Raw genomic sequence first — 13,549 nt, 5'->3', positions numbered from 1 at the left:
ATAGGAATGGGGGATGCAGGATAGAAGAGAAGGGATAAGTGAACGAACGAATGAACCAACGGACATGCGCCGCTCAAGACCACACGGCTTGAACTGAGGCTGATTGTTGCAGCCTCTGCTCCTGGCTGTCTTTCCTACTCAGATATAAACACTTACTTTAAAAAGGCAAAATCATAAGAGCAAATACCTTGGCAGCACTTCCTCTGTGGCAGGACATTTATTTTTTCCAGCAACCCTATGAACTTGAACTGGGGGTCCCCCATCCTGTGGTGGGGGACTGAGACTTGGGAACCTGTTCCGCAGTGGTTCCCATAGGCAGCCCGGCTCCTCTGTGCGTCTGCCACCGTGTGCTGTGGTCTGGGAGCCCGTCTTGAGCCCCCGTCTCGCCCTCTGAGACCGAGTAGCCTTTGCTTGCTGGGAAGACCATGGCTGCTTCCGGAATCCAGCCTGGGGCTCTGCCCTAGATGCCCCCACCCTCCATATCTCTGCCCTGGTAGCTAGGTACCTTTTTTGGGTTGTTCTTCTCGACCACACCGTCCCGGTCTGCATCCACATCCAGGGAAATCTCTGGGGACAGACACAGGGGTGAGACGCTGAGCCTGCCAGATGGGGTGGGGCAGGGACAGGAGGAAGACCTATGGGATTAGGGTGTGGCTCACCGTTTGCTGGGTCCCTGGAAGGAAAGGGCCTAGCTGAGGTCATCTTATCCAACACCCTGCCTCCCACCCCACTGCCTGATGGAGAACACGGGCAGATGCTGCTGACCTCGCCGCTGTGATGGCTTTGAGGGGTGCTGGCCGCCAGGTCAGACCTCCTGCCACTACCTGGTTCCTCAGTCAAGCTTGGGTGGCGAGTGGGATGAGCCTCACCGTACAGATCTGGGAGACTCGGGTCAGAGAGGCCAAATCACTGTCCAGGGTCACACAGGTGGCTTTAGCGGAACTGGGACACACACTGGGGTAGGTCTGATTCAAAGTTTTTACTTTGAAAACTGTCATAGGATTCCTGAACTGCCTTCCCCAGCCTGTCCAGGGCATGTGCGCACACATGTATGTGAGCGTGTGTATCTCTTCCAGAATTCTCAGTGGCCTACATCCCACCTCCAAGGACCGGGGCTTTACTTTGGGTGGGAAACTGGGTCTCCAACCCCTTTTGATCTGAGAGTGCCCGTCAGAGAGAGGACCCAGGGTGGGGTCCTTGTTTATCCTTTCTTGTGGGGAAGGGATCTGTAATATACTGGCTGAACTAGGCCTGCCGTGGGAATAGGCTTTGTAGAAACTGAACCCCAAATTCAGCATCAGACAGTGCTGGGTTCGAACCCTGGTTCTCTAGTTATAAGCTGTGTGACTTGGGGCAGGTTAGACAGCATCTCCGAGGCCCAGTTTCTTTATCTGCAAATGGGGCCCTTTCCAATTTGAGGAATTGCGCTAATCACAACAGCAGGCACTACAGACAGTTTTGAGTCGGTATTTCTGTGTTGAGCGAGTCGCCCTGTGCATTGTAGGACGTTTAGCAGTACCCCGGATGCCAGTAACATCCCCCGGCTGGGACAACCAAGATGTCTTCAGATATTGCTAAATGTCTTAAAAGGGAGGCGACATGACCCCTTGCATTAGAGACTAACAGGGCGGGCAGTTTTTGGGGAGGTGACGGGAGCCTCACACACACCGAGAGGAGCCGCGTCCAGGCCCGGGAGCTGCCCAGCAGGCTCGGCCGCACGCTGGGCATGACTTGGACTGAGATGGGAGCTGGGTGGGAATGAGGGAATTCCTGGTGAGCCCCTTGGGCAGGCAGGCCCTCTCCCTGCATCGGGTGGGGAGGAGGATCCTGGCCCAGGAAGGGCACTGATGGCACCCCTCCTCGGGCCGCTCACCCTGGGTCTGGGGATTATGTTCAAGTCCTCCCTTTGTCCTCGGTCTGATTCCCTCCCACCCTTGAATGTGGCTTTTCTGGGTCGGGAAGGAGGCGGGAGAGGAGAGGCTTTAAGGATGCCTGGTCCCTGGGAGAGGAGCCCTCCAGGGTCCCCATGTCTGCAGCCCTACGGCCCGATAGATGTTGTAAGGCATAATTATAGACACTCCTCCCGTTGGTCCCGCCCACGCAGCAAGTCCCTGGTGAGCCTCTGCTGTGCCCCCGGCACCGTGCTGGGTACAGAGACCTAATGGTGGGGCTTCGGGGTGCAGTGCCTGTTCTCAAGGAATCCCCAGTCCTATGAGATAAACAGTATGGTTCCCATTTTTCAGGTGAGCAAACCGAGACACAGAGATGTCCTCTGTTTGGAATTGGGGCTGCGTGTCTGGGGTGCCGGGGCAGGATAAGAGTTTTAGGGAGAAAGTGGGAAAGGCAGAGCCACCAGCTGCAGTTCAAGAGGCTGGAGGCTCAGATGAAGGAGCCGCATGGATTTTGGCTCCCAGACCTTCGGGAACTTTCCAGTTGGACATTCCCCATTGAAGCTCCTCCCTGGGAAGCAGCCGCAGGCCCAGCCTCCTTAAGGAACTGGGCTGTCTTTGCTTTTAAGAGAATAATGTCTCCTGCGTGCACAGTTCACGCCGCCAGCGACAGGCACTTCCCGTGCACGTTCTCCCTTCTATCCCACCGGGGGAAGGAGTTACCCCCACTCGTCACCCCCTCCGCGCAGATGAGGAAACCGAGGCACCCAGCAGGGAAGTGACCAGGAAGTCCCCATCCGACTGGGGCCTGACCCCAGATCCCTGGCCTAGGCTGTTGCCGCTATTGACTCCGCTCTGGGCTGCTTCCAAAAGCCAAGCCCAGCTTCGAAAGCCTAAGACTTGCTCCCTAAACATTACCCCCAGAGGAGCTGGCCACATCCTACCCCCCCACCCCCCACCCCCACAGCTGCCCTGTGGCCTCTGTCTCTCGGCTGCAAGATGGCACCACTGTGCAGCTCCTGTGCTGTGTCTCTGAGAGCTGTGGGTCACAGGGGCTCCATTATAAGCACTTCATTGTGTTTTCTTTAATTACGATTTCTTAAATTTAAACATTCTATGAATGCTTGCACATTGTGCACAAGAAACCGATTAATACCAAACCGCTTCTAAAGAAAGTGTTTGGTGCTAAGTTCCCCATCAGGCCTGCCCCTACCTGCCTGAAGGCAACCTCGGTAACAATAACACGCTTATTGCTCTTTCTTGATTTATGAACCGAGGGTAGGTTTCACTGACTTCCTGTTATGCAACTCGGGCATTCCAGAACTGGGCTCTCATATCACCCGCCTCCGACCTCCTCCCGTGCTGCCCATTTTCTGTCTTACGACTCAGGGTCCCCCCTTCCCCAGGCTCTAAGCCACCCCTGAGGACTGCTCCCCTTCAGAGTTCCTCCAATGTCCCATTTAACTAGATTCTAACGGGATACCCTGGTTGGGTCGGAGAGGAGGGTCGGTGGGACCTGCCCGGAGCCCTGCCCTGCTGGGATGGCTGTGTCTTCCTGGAGAGAAGGGAGGGGACGCTGACATTTCCCAGAGGCTCCCAGTCCTACCTCAGCTCCTGGGAATAGCCCCAAGGTGTTAGGTCTTGCCTGGGATGTGGGGCAGGTTAATGGGAAATGTCAAACTGGGGTCAAGGCAGTCTGTCCTAAGTGGGAATTTAGACACTGAGCCCTCAGCTTTTGACACAGAGCCACAGGCATTTTGATGGGCTGCCAGCCCCTACAGACAGTGACAGCGTGCCTGGCCTTCTTGCCTTACCGCGGAGTCTGGGGTGTGGTGGGGAAGAAGGTCTCTGTCCCCCACAGCCACCCTGAGTGCTGGGGAGGGGGGGCACAAGGAATGAGGTCCCCAGGTTGATGCTAAAACTTCTCAAGGCTTGTGTAGGTGTCCTGCTCCCGTTGCCAGGACTGCAGCAAAGAGGCTGAGACTCTGGACCTCCCTCCTCCCCCACCCCTACTCCTCCCGTAACAGGGGAGCTTTGCAAGTCAGCCTTCATTGGAGTCTTAAAGACCCTCAGGGACCAATGAACTCAAGTCCCTCATTTTATAGCTGGGAAACTGTGTGGTCTAGAGGGGGTGGGCTACTTGTGAAGGTCACTCAGCAAGCCCTTGGCAGGACTGAGACCAAGACCTAGAGCCTGATTTGGCTAAGGGCACTATGGGTTTGTTTCCAAATACCAAGAAGAAGCCTGAAGGCAGTAGAGTTCTTTAACTTCACCCAGGCAGAGAGAAGGTATAGCAAGAAGAAGGGAGAAGAGAGAGCATCGCCTGAGCGCCTACTCCATGCCAGGTTCTTTGCACGCTGACTGCATCTCATCGAATCCTTGCAAGCACTGTGCAAGAGTGCACTGTGAGCCCGTTTTGCAGATGAGGAAACTGAGGCCCAGGGAGAGGGGAAAGTGACAGTTACAATGTGGCTGCAGGGGGCAGAGCCAGTACTTAGACTTAGTTCTGTCTACTCTGAAGCCAGCGTTCTTTCCACTCAGTGTGGGCTCATAACTAGGGTGAGAGGGACTCATAGAGATGTCCTCGGGGGACAGCCCCGCCATCTTGGTGTTCCTGCATCTGGGGTGCTGCCTGTGAATGCTTAGTCAGGCTGTAGGCCTCAAGCACTCCTGGGGTAGATGCTTAAGAAAAGATAAGCCCCAGAAAAGCCAGAGACCAGTGGATCCCAAGGGAAATCAAGCTTTCACCAGGGTTCCTGGTAGAACAGGAAACGTAAGTTCCGTGAGGTGAGTTTTTCCTAAAGCTTTATTTCCACGATGTAAATAACTGTCTTTTTATTCTGAGGTTATGCCCTGGCTACATTTTAGGTTTTTGAAGGTTGAAAAACGGTGATAACCGATGACAAATTATTAGTGTCTTTTTTGGGGCCAAGCATCAAAAATGTTAGTCTTACTATTTTTTGTGGTGGGGGTCGGGGTGGACATTTCACTGGTCCATGGAACCTAAATATCTGGAACGTGTGGCAGTTAAGTAAATAATTGTCCAGTAAAGCACAACGGCAGAACCTCAGAGGGAGAAGCCTGGCCGTTCACCACGGCGCGCCTGGAACCTTTCGGGACTCAGCACGCGTGTTACCGTCTTCTCATCTTCTCGGGGAGAGGGAGAGTCTGGTCTTGCGGCCTTACAGTGTGGTGTTTGCCATTACGCTGAGTCAGCCTTGCTCCTGTGGAATTTGCGTTCGTGGCGCACTCAGCCCTCTGGGATCGCCCTCACCTCACAGGCCTCTGGCCACAGCTCTTCCTGCTTAGGTCCTCAGGTGTCCCGTCTCTGTGGGATTAGGTTTCCTCAGGGACGGTCACCTGAGATGACCTGGGGGCCACGTATGCATGTGAGGTCCACCCCGTGCCAGCCCTCAGCTACAGCTCGGTGGGCCTTGGTTTCCTTCTCTGAAGGCCCCCTCAGGTTGTCCTGGGGACCCCGCCCCAGGCTGGGCATCCCCTCCTATAGAAGGAGGGGCAGGGTGACTAGCAACCAAGCCCTCTGGGAATAAGCTGCGAAGCGGAAGAGCATTGTTGTTGAGCCTATTTTGGCAGCTACAAGCACAGGGCTGGAGGAGGAGAGACTGGCTGCCTTGGGAACTACCTGGGTTTTTTTTTTTGGCGGGGGGAAGAGATTTCCAAGACCCCCGGAGAATATGAGATGACTGGAATGGCTTGGTGTCTCACAAATCACTTTCCGGGTGTGTGGCCTCTGGCAATTTTTAGTTTTACTTTTTTTTTTAAATCTTCACCCAATGACATGCTTTTTGATTTTAGAGAGAAGGAAAGGGGGTCGAGGAGAGAGAGAGAAACATCGATTGGCTGCCTCCCACAAGCACCCTGACCGAGGATCAAACCTGCAACCGATGCATGTGCCCTGACTGGGAATTGAACCTGCAGCCTTTCGGTATATGGGGATGACGCCCAACTAACTGAGCGACACCACCCATGGCTGTTTTACTTTATATGAGCCTTGGTTTTCTCGTCTGTAAAATGGGGACAGTAGTAGTGTCTATCCTTGGAACAATGGTAAGAATAGATTGAGATCTGGCAGTAAGATATCCTTTGGGGACCCAGCACGATCCTGATCACAGAGCAGGTGTTCAATAAAGGGAAGACGTCAGTATCATTTTTAAAGCACTCGGCACATAGTCAGCACTCAATAACTGGTAATTCCCTCCTCCAACCATGTAGCAACTGCCAATGTTAAGCTAAGGCTGGATCGACAAATCACCCTCTGAAATATAACTACATCCTATGATTAAAAAGTTATAAAATATATATACAATTAACACCTTAACTACAGAGGAGTTGAATGACTGAAGGGTTCAGCAAACCACATCCCCGGGCCTCGCTGAGCCGGGCTGGGCTCCACCATGGCAGGGAACTGCTGTGCAGTGGGCAGAGCCTGGGGTCAGTGGGGCGGAGTAATCCTGAGCTCTGACTCAACCTGCCACCACATTGCTGTGTGACTCTGAATGAGTCCCCTAACCTCTTTGGGCCTCACTGTCCTCATGAGTTAAATGAAGGGCTTGCACGAGGTGAGCTAAGGACCCAGGCTGCATCTCTGGGTCCAGGGAGGGGACAGTGGAGGAGAGCATGAGCTTTCAGTGGAGGAGAGCGTGGGCTTTCCCTCACTCAGAGACAAGCTCTTCTCCAGGCTGAGGGGTGGGTGGGGGAGGAGCTGACTTTGCTCCTTCTTCTCTGCAGCCCACGGAGCCCACGACAGAGACCCTGATGTTGGGGTGAGTTGCCCGCAGACCAGGGCACACCACCCCCTGTAGAACATCCCCAACCCTAGTAGAGAAGGGCCCGGGCACGTGCGGCATCACCCATCGGTCCTGCATTATTCAGAGGAAGCGCCAGTGCCAGGTCTGCAGCATTGAAAACAGCCCAAGTGCTACTGAGAAGGGCAGCGATGCCAGGCCCTGGGGGATGAAGGCACCCAGGCAAGAGCCTTGTCAACTCACCGATGGCCGTAAGGAGGAGCCCAGCCTGGTTGATGGGGGCGAACCCCTCCTGCTCATAGTAGTTGACAGTGACCTTGGTAGGGAGGACGTGCAGCGGGAGGGAAAAGAAGAGCAAAGATCACTTATCACAGGCGGGAAGATCTGCAGTGATCAGCTTCCCTGCCTTTTACCTCACGGCCTGTCAAGCCAGCTTTCTCCTGATAGCTGAACCACCTCCTCCAGGAAGCACTCCTGGGTTGCTGGGCTACTTTGCTTAGATGATCAAACTAGACAGGAGACTCCCATCCTCGCAGAGTGCGTCCTGGGTGCTGACTGCCTGCTTGTGCCCCTGGTGTATTCTGCTGCCTGCGGGATCCCACATCTGCCGTGGTGTATGTCTAGCTCCCACTAAGCAACCAGAGGGCAGGGCTGAGGTTGTTTCCTTGGGATAAAGCCCAGCACCCATCACTGCCATGGGGTGCATGAAGTTCATAATTAGAGAGCCCAGTGAGGAGAGTCTGCTCTCGCCTGGGCAAGTCACTTAGCTGCATGGGCACCTGGGCAAGTCACTTAGCTGCATGGGCACCCAGAGCTCCATTTTATATGTGACAAAAGAAAGGACACCTGTAGCTGTAACTTCCAATGACTCTAATATGTCACCATTCGGCAGCCCACGATTTAACCTTCCATGAAGCCATCATTCCACGGTCTAACGCTGAGCTGTTTTACACAGTCGCCACTGGCCACAGGTGGCTATTGACCCTTGAAATGTGGCAAGTCTGAATTGAGATGTGCTATTAAGTATGAAACGTCCACCAGAGTTAGGCTTGGTATAACAGAAGAGTCTAAGCTATCTCATTAGCAGTTTTTATGTTGATATTATGTCTACATGATAATATTTTGATATATGTAGTTAGGTAAAAAATAATATTAAAATTCAGTCCATCTGTTTCTCTTTTTCTCTTTTCATGTGGCAACTAGAAAACTGCAAATGACACTCGTGCCTTGCATTCTGCTTCCATAGGACAGCTCTGGTCTAGCCTGCCTCGATTCCGGCACGGTCGCCGGCTCCCGTGGCCCGCGGGGCGGACCTCCCCAGCCGTGGTACCTTGTCGCTGCTGGCCTCGGCGCTCGCCTGGCTCATGGTGAGCCGGAGTGTGGTGCTGGGCGAGAGGGGCCAGCGCTGCTTGCCGTTGGGGACCACCTCCTCGGCCTGCCCGTTGCGCACCACCTCCACCCGCACGTGCTCCGAGTGCTTCAGGCTGAAGGTTTGGGCCCCCGCTGGGGCTGCACTGTAGGGAGAGAGGAGAGCAGGTTACAGGGATCCTGGCGCAGGTGGGACAAGGAGATTCAGGAGGGGACTCCTGAGAGCTGCCAGGCCCCTCCTAGGGCGTCTGGCCTGGGGGACTCCGAAGGACCTCGCCACACTGCAATCACCTGGTAGTGAAGAGGGCGCTTGTTAAAAACACAGATTCCTGGGCCAACCGTGTACCTACTGAGTCAGACTGTTTGGGGGCAGGGCCTGGGAATCCTGGTGTTTCTGATCAGCAACCAGCTTTCAGGGCTACGTGGTCCCATAGGGGTGGAGGATGGAAGCCCAGGCAGCGGAACAAATTCACTCCCGAGGCAGCACTAAACCTAGACCTGGAATCCGAGCCAGAGGGCAGGAGCACTCGGCGGAAGGTCAGGAGGCGGCCGTCAAAGTGCTGGGTTTGCATGGGGGTGGAGGCCGGACCTTGGGTCCTACAGGGGTCGGGGTGGGCTGGCTCCGTCGCAGAGATCCCTCCTTCCTGCCACAGCCGTCACAGCTTGGAACTCCCTCCTCTGAGAGTCATTCCTTGGGGTTCCACAGTGGTTTTCTATTGAATGGAAAACACTTTTGGAATTCTTGAAAAGCCCTCCAGATTTCAGGGCAGGAAAATAACAGGTTTGACCCTGTTGCCATGGACCGAATGTGTCCCCCCGAAAGTCACTTACTGAAGCTCTAACACCCAATGTGATGATATGTGAAGATAGGGCATTTAGTAGACACTTAAGGTTAAATGAAGTTATGAGAACGAGGTCCTAATCTGATAGGATTCGTTGCCTTATAAGATGAGGAAGAGGGAGAGAGGTCTCTCCATGTGCACCGAGGAAGGCCACGTGAGAAGGTGGCTGGCTGCAAGCCAGGAAGGGAGTCCTCACCAGAACCTGACCGTGCTGGCGCCCTGATCTCAGACTTCCAGCCTCCAGAGCTGTGAGACGTAAATGTCTTCATTTAAGCCACCCAGCCACGGTGTTTTGTTATAGCGGCTCAAGCTGCCTAAGACACTGGCTTAAGGGGAGGCAACAACCAGGAAGGACAAGAGACTAGGGGACAAAGGGACCCAGAGCTGATGGTTTTGCTAAGTCCAGCCTATGGTCTGAAGGTTCCCAAAGGCCAAAGAGGGCTCAGAGGGACTGAGGTGGGATTCCACGGGATTTGGGACTAAGACAGGCACAAGTGTCTGCCTCAAAGGCGTAATGGCTATTTTGGTGGCCTGATGCTCCGGGTTCCAGAACAGTTCCCCACCCTGGCCGGGCATCCACATCACTGGGGTGCTGTATAAACCTCAGGGTTTATTTTAATGCTACAGATTTGTGGATCCCATTCCCTGAGGGTTGGGCTGGCGGGACTGAGCCGCGGCCGGGGCAGCTAAAGATGTGGACGGGGGCCAGGGCTGAATGAGAGGTTTAGACCAATGATTCTCCAAGTTCAGCAGCAGCAGCAGCAGCATTACCCAGAGGGCTTGTCAGGACACTCATTGCTGGGCCCCTCTTCAGAGTTTCAGGTGTGGTAGGTCCGGGGTGGGGCCTGAGAATCGGCATTTCTACCATGTTTCCAGGAATCGTTGGAGCTGCTGGCCCAGAGGCTAGTTTGAGAAACCCTGGTCCAGACATTCAGCAGTGCTGCCTGGTGGTTAGAGTCCCGGGGTGGCCAAGGCTGTGAGTGTGACTCTGCAGAGGCCGCCATGCAGGTCTCTCTGACCCAGGCCACAGACTCCTGGCTTTGGGCCCTGGCAAGAGAGGACGGGAGGGCAGGGACCTGGCAGCGCATGCTCACTGCTGGGAAAGGAGCTGCATAAAGAAGCTCCAGTACCCCTCATATTCTCATCATCTGCTCCTTCTAAATGCCTCAGCCTGTCGTGGGAACACTGGGCTGATCTGATGCCGCACACCTGTTGGCGGTGGCCTGCTGCTCGTGTCCACATCTGTCACTAGGAGTCTAAGCAAAAACCCTGGATTGGGGGTCCATGTGCAGAAGATGAGGGTTCGAGCCCAATTTGCTATTGACCTACTAAGGGAGCTATCAGTGGAGGGCTGAGCAGGATAGAGGTGAACCTTTTAGAAGCACCAGGCAGCAGTTCCCAAAGGGAGGTGTGGGTACCCATGTAAGATGCTTTTAAGAGGCATGCGGGTGAACAATTTAAAAGATATATGTGTTTATTAAAAAGATGTCAGGTGTTATCTTTTTACGGCAACTGATAAAGGCTTGTCATTTATGGTAATGATATAAGATCTCCACTGAAAACAAAGTTAGGAGAAAAATGTGAGTTGACTTAAAGAAAAATGTTAGTGGTCCTATAGGTGAAATGTGGTTTGGTTAAAAATCACAAAAGCTTGGACAATCGTGGGCTCGGTTCTGGGAAACATTCCTCTAGTCTAAGCCTAGGCTTTGACCATCAACTTGCTGGGCGGCCTCAAGCAAGGCACTTCTCTCTCTGTTTGAACAAGTGCCAAACGAGAGGACGGGACCAGGTCAGAGGGGCTGGAGTCCAGAGAGTGCAGAGGGGGCAGGTCCTGGGCTAAGGGGTGGGGAGGAGGTACTGAAACGCTGTATCCCCACTTCAGCTAGAGCCACTGTTATTTCACGTGGTTTTATATGCTGGGTTTCTGCATACAATTCTATTTAGAAAAAAATGTTTTACAATCTTACAGCTCAGGACACTTGTTTAGGACCCAGGCTCTGACAGCAGCGCTGGAAGTGATGCTTCCTGCCTCCCTCCTTCCTCCCGTTGGAGAGAAACTGGAGGAGGCCCCAGAGGCTCAGGGGGTTAATGCCTGGGCCACACAAAAGCTCCAGGGCCCCACACCCTCCTACGACCCAGCACCAGCCCTGCTTGGAGCTGAGCAAACAGCTATTCTTGGAGCGGCCCTGGCAGAAGCAACAAAGGCGCCCATTGTCTCACGCAGATCCTTCCCTCCCCAGGAAGAACCTCTCTGAAGCCAGGGGCTGCGGGTACCTCTGTGGTCCCTGGAGGCTGCAGGGAGGGGCCCAGCACAGTATCAAGGGCAAGAAAGTGGGGGTGTTGGAGGTGGCTCTGATCTCCTGCATGTGGGAAAGAGGCGTGGATGGAAGGACAGGCTGCCTGTTCCTGGGACTGCGTCTGCTCTGGCCACCATTGAATCCCAGCACCCAACATGTGGCTGTGCTCAATATATACTTTGGGAATAAATGAACTAATGAAGCCACTCTTCTTGGCTTCTCAGACTCGATTACTGGGACGATTAAAAAAAAAAAAGATATCAGGTTGCTTGTCTGATTGAGATATTTTCAGTGGCTCCTCGGCGTCGACCCATGCAATAAAATCCCAGCTCTTAAGCCTAGTATTAAGACTCAGTAGCATTTAACCACTGTGTCTCAACTTGATCCTCCAGCCTCATTTTCTGCAACTCCTTCCAACCTCTCCACTCCATTGTTCCAACTCACTGTGCATTTTGCATATGCTGTTCCTTCTACCTGTAATACTTTTCCCTGCCTGATAACGGTCCATGCCTACTTGAAGACGCAACTCGGTTTATTTGTCCCCATGTTTATTTTCCCTTGTGGCAGTTAGCTCCTTGGAGGTAGGGGCTGTCTTTTCCTTTTGTTCCAGCACGTGGCCCAGGAGAGACACACAGCAAACATAAATCTTTGCTGCAGGACAGGCTGGAAGAGGAGGGTTTGCTTCTGCAGTTAGTCACTCACTCCATGGGTGTTCATGGAGCGCTCACTATGTGCCAGGCACAGGTCTAGGCGCTGGGAATAGATTGGCGGGAAACATATTTCCTGGGCACATAGAGCATATATTCTAGTGGAAGAGAAAGACTTTCAATGAATGACACAATTAACTGTGTGCTTACAGCTGTAAATTGCTATAAAGGAGGGGTAGGGCGTGCCATGAGGCCCTGGTCTGGGAGTCCAGGGAGGCTTCCTGGAGGAAGTGGCATTGAGCTAGAATCTAAACTCTCCACTCTGAAGGACAGACAAGAATGAATTATATCAGTGTTTCCTAAATTTGAGAGTGACTCAGCATCACCTGGAGGTGCCGATGTTGCTGGTCTGGGGGCCACAGTTAGAGAAGCACAGTTAGAGAGGAAGCAGAGCAGAGATTTCCAAGCAGCAAGGGCAGCTGGGGTGATAAGCTGGGATGGACGTTTGCCCAGCACGTTGAGACATTGGAAGGAGGTCTGTGTGGCTGGAGTTTGTGAGCGAGGGGGTGGGGACGGTGGGAGGAGGGGGCCAGGTCAAGGTGAGGAGCTGGCCTTGTTCCTAAGAGCATGAAAGCTCCAACGCAGGGGTGGCATTGTGGTTTTCTCGCTGCAGGCAGATGACCCAGGGTGCAGGGTGGGGAATGGATTTCGGGAGAGCAATACTGGGAGCAGCGGAACCAGCGACCAGGTGACTGCAGCTGTCCAGGCGAGCGACAGTGGTGATCTGGGACCAGGTGGTGGCCGTGGAAATGGAGAGAAATGGCCGGTTGGTCGGTGTCAAGGGATCTTTGAGCAAGACTGGAAAACAGCCTCAGTTGTAGAAGAGGGACGTTCACTGAGCCTACCCCAAGGGAATCCTGGGCTCTGTGACTTAACATCTGCCTGGCCTCACCGACGCCGGGGGGCCACCCAGTCTCGGTGGCTATCACTCGGTCAGCGGGGAGGGCCTCCGGCGTGGCCCTGCAGAGCCGGGGCGGCTCACTCAGCCCCAGGCCCGCAGGCATGGCAGGCCCGCTCCCCGTGGCATCTGGCCCGCTCGGCGTGCGCACCTGCCCTGAGTCTCATTAACACCAGGCAGGGCCCGCTGTGCGTTGTCCCCAGCCCTGGCCGTCTGAGCACGACGCCCTGTGCTCGCGTCTTTGCAGGAGTCTGTCGGGGGAGGGGTTGTGGGTGCCAGCCTGGATGGCAGCCTGAGGTGAGCACCCTCTCGGTGAGGAACGGGGGCGGGAGGCAAAGCCTCACTACTGGCGCAGTGGTGGCTGGATTTGTGAGGTGGGTGGCTATGGGGTGGGTGCCTCCAGCTGCCTGGGGTCCTCTCCTTAAGGAAGAAACAATGTAACGTACAGGTACTCTCTCCCCAGACACCTTCCGTGACTCCCCACTGCCTACAGAACAAAGTCCACTGCCTGGCATTCAAAGCCCTGGTCTGAGCTTAATGACTCTTTAGCCTTATCTTTTGGGACACAGAAACTACGCCCTTTCAGCCCCCATGTGCCCCCATTTTCCCACTGAGTGCATTTGCTTCTGCACAGCATGTCCTGGTCACACTGGGGACCCCTGTCCACTCTTCATCTTGGTTGCCCCCTCTTCCTGGAAGTCTTCCCAGATTCCATCAGTGAGGACTCATCTTTCCTTCCCTTTGCTGGTGCCTCAAACAATACTCAAAAAATGTTCAACATT

The 13,549-nt window shown here is 54.2% G+C and overlaps 1 protein-coding gene across 1 annotated transcript in view; it reads right to left on the bottom strand.

Annotated features, from left to right (window-relative positions):
- The window catches only part of PADI2 (peptidyl arginine deiminase 2), a 38,879-nt gene that overhangs the window by 19,303 nt on the left and 6,027 nt on the right, over positions 1-13,549 (bottom strand). Inside the window, exons 2-4 of the mRNA XM_054579619.1 lie at positions 7,986-8,169; positions 6,899-6,971; positions 506-567 (exon numbers count right to left, since the gene is read on the bottom strand). Coding sequence (XP_054435594.1) covers positions 506-567; positions 6,899-6,971; positions 7,986-8,169 — 319 coding nt within the window. The remainder of the gene's footprint in view (positions 1-505; positions 568-6,898; positions 6,972-7,985; positions 8,170-13,549) is intronic.

Source organism: Pteronotus mesoamericanus, unplaced genomic scaffold (genome assembly GCF_021234165.1).
Source record: "Pteronotus mesoamericanus isolate MK-2021 breed Mesoamerican mustached bat unplaced genomic scaffold, CSHL_Meso_final contig_557, whole genome shotgun sequence".
NCBI classification, from domain to species: domain Eukaryota; kingdom Metazoa; phylum Chordata; class Mammalia; order Chiroptera; family Mormoopidae; genus Pteronotus; species Pteronotus mesoamericanus.
The sequence above is the reverse complement of the archived record's forward strand: the minus strand, read 5'-3'. Positions and strand labels throughout refer to the sequence as shown.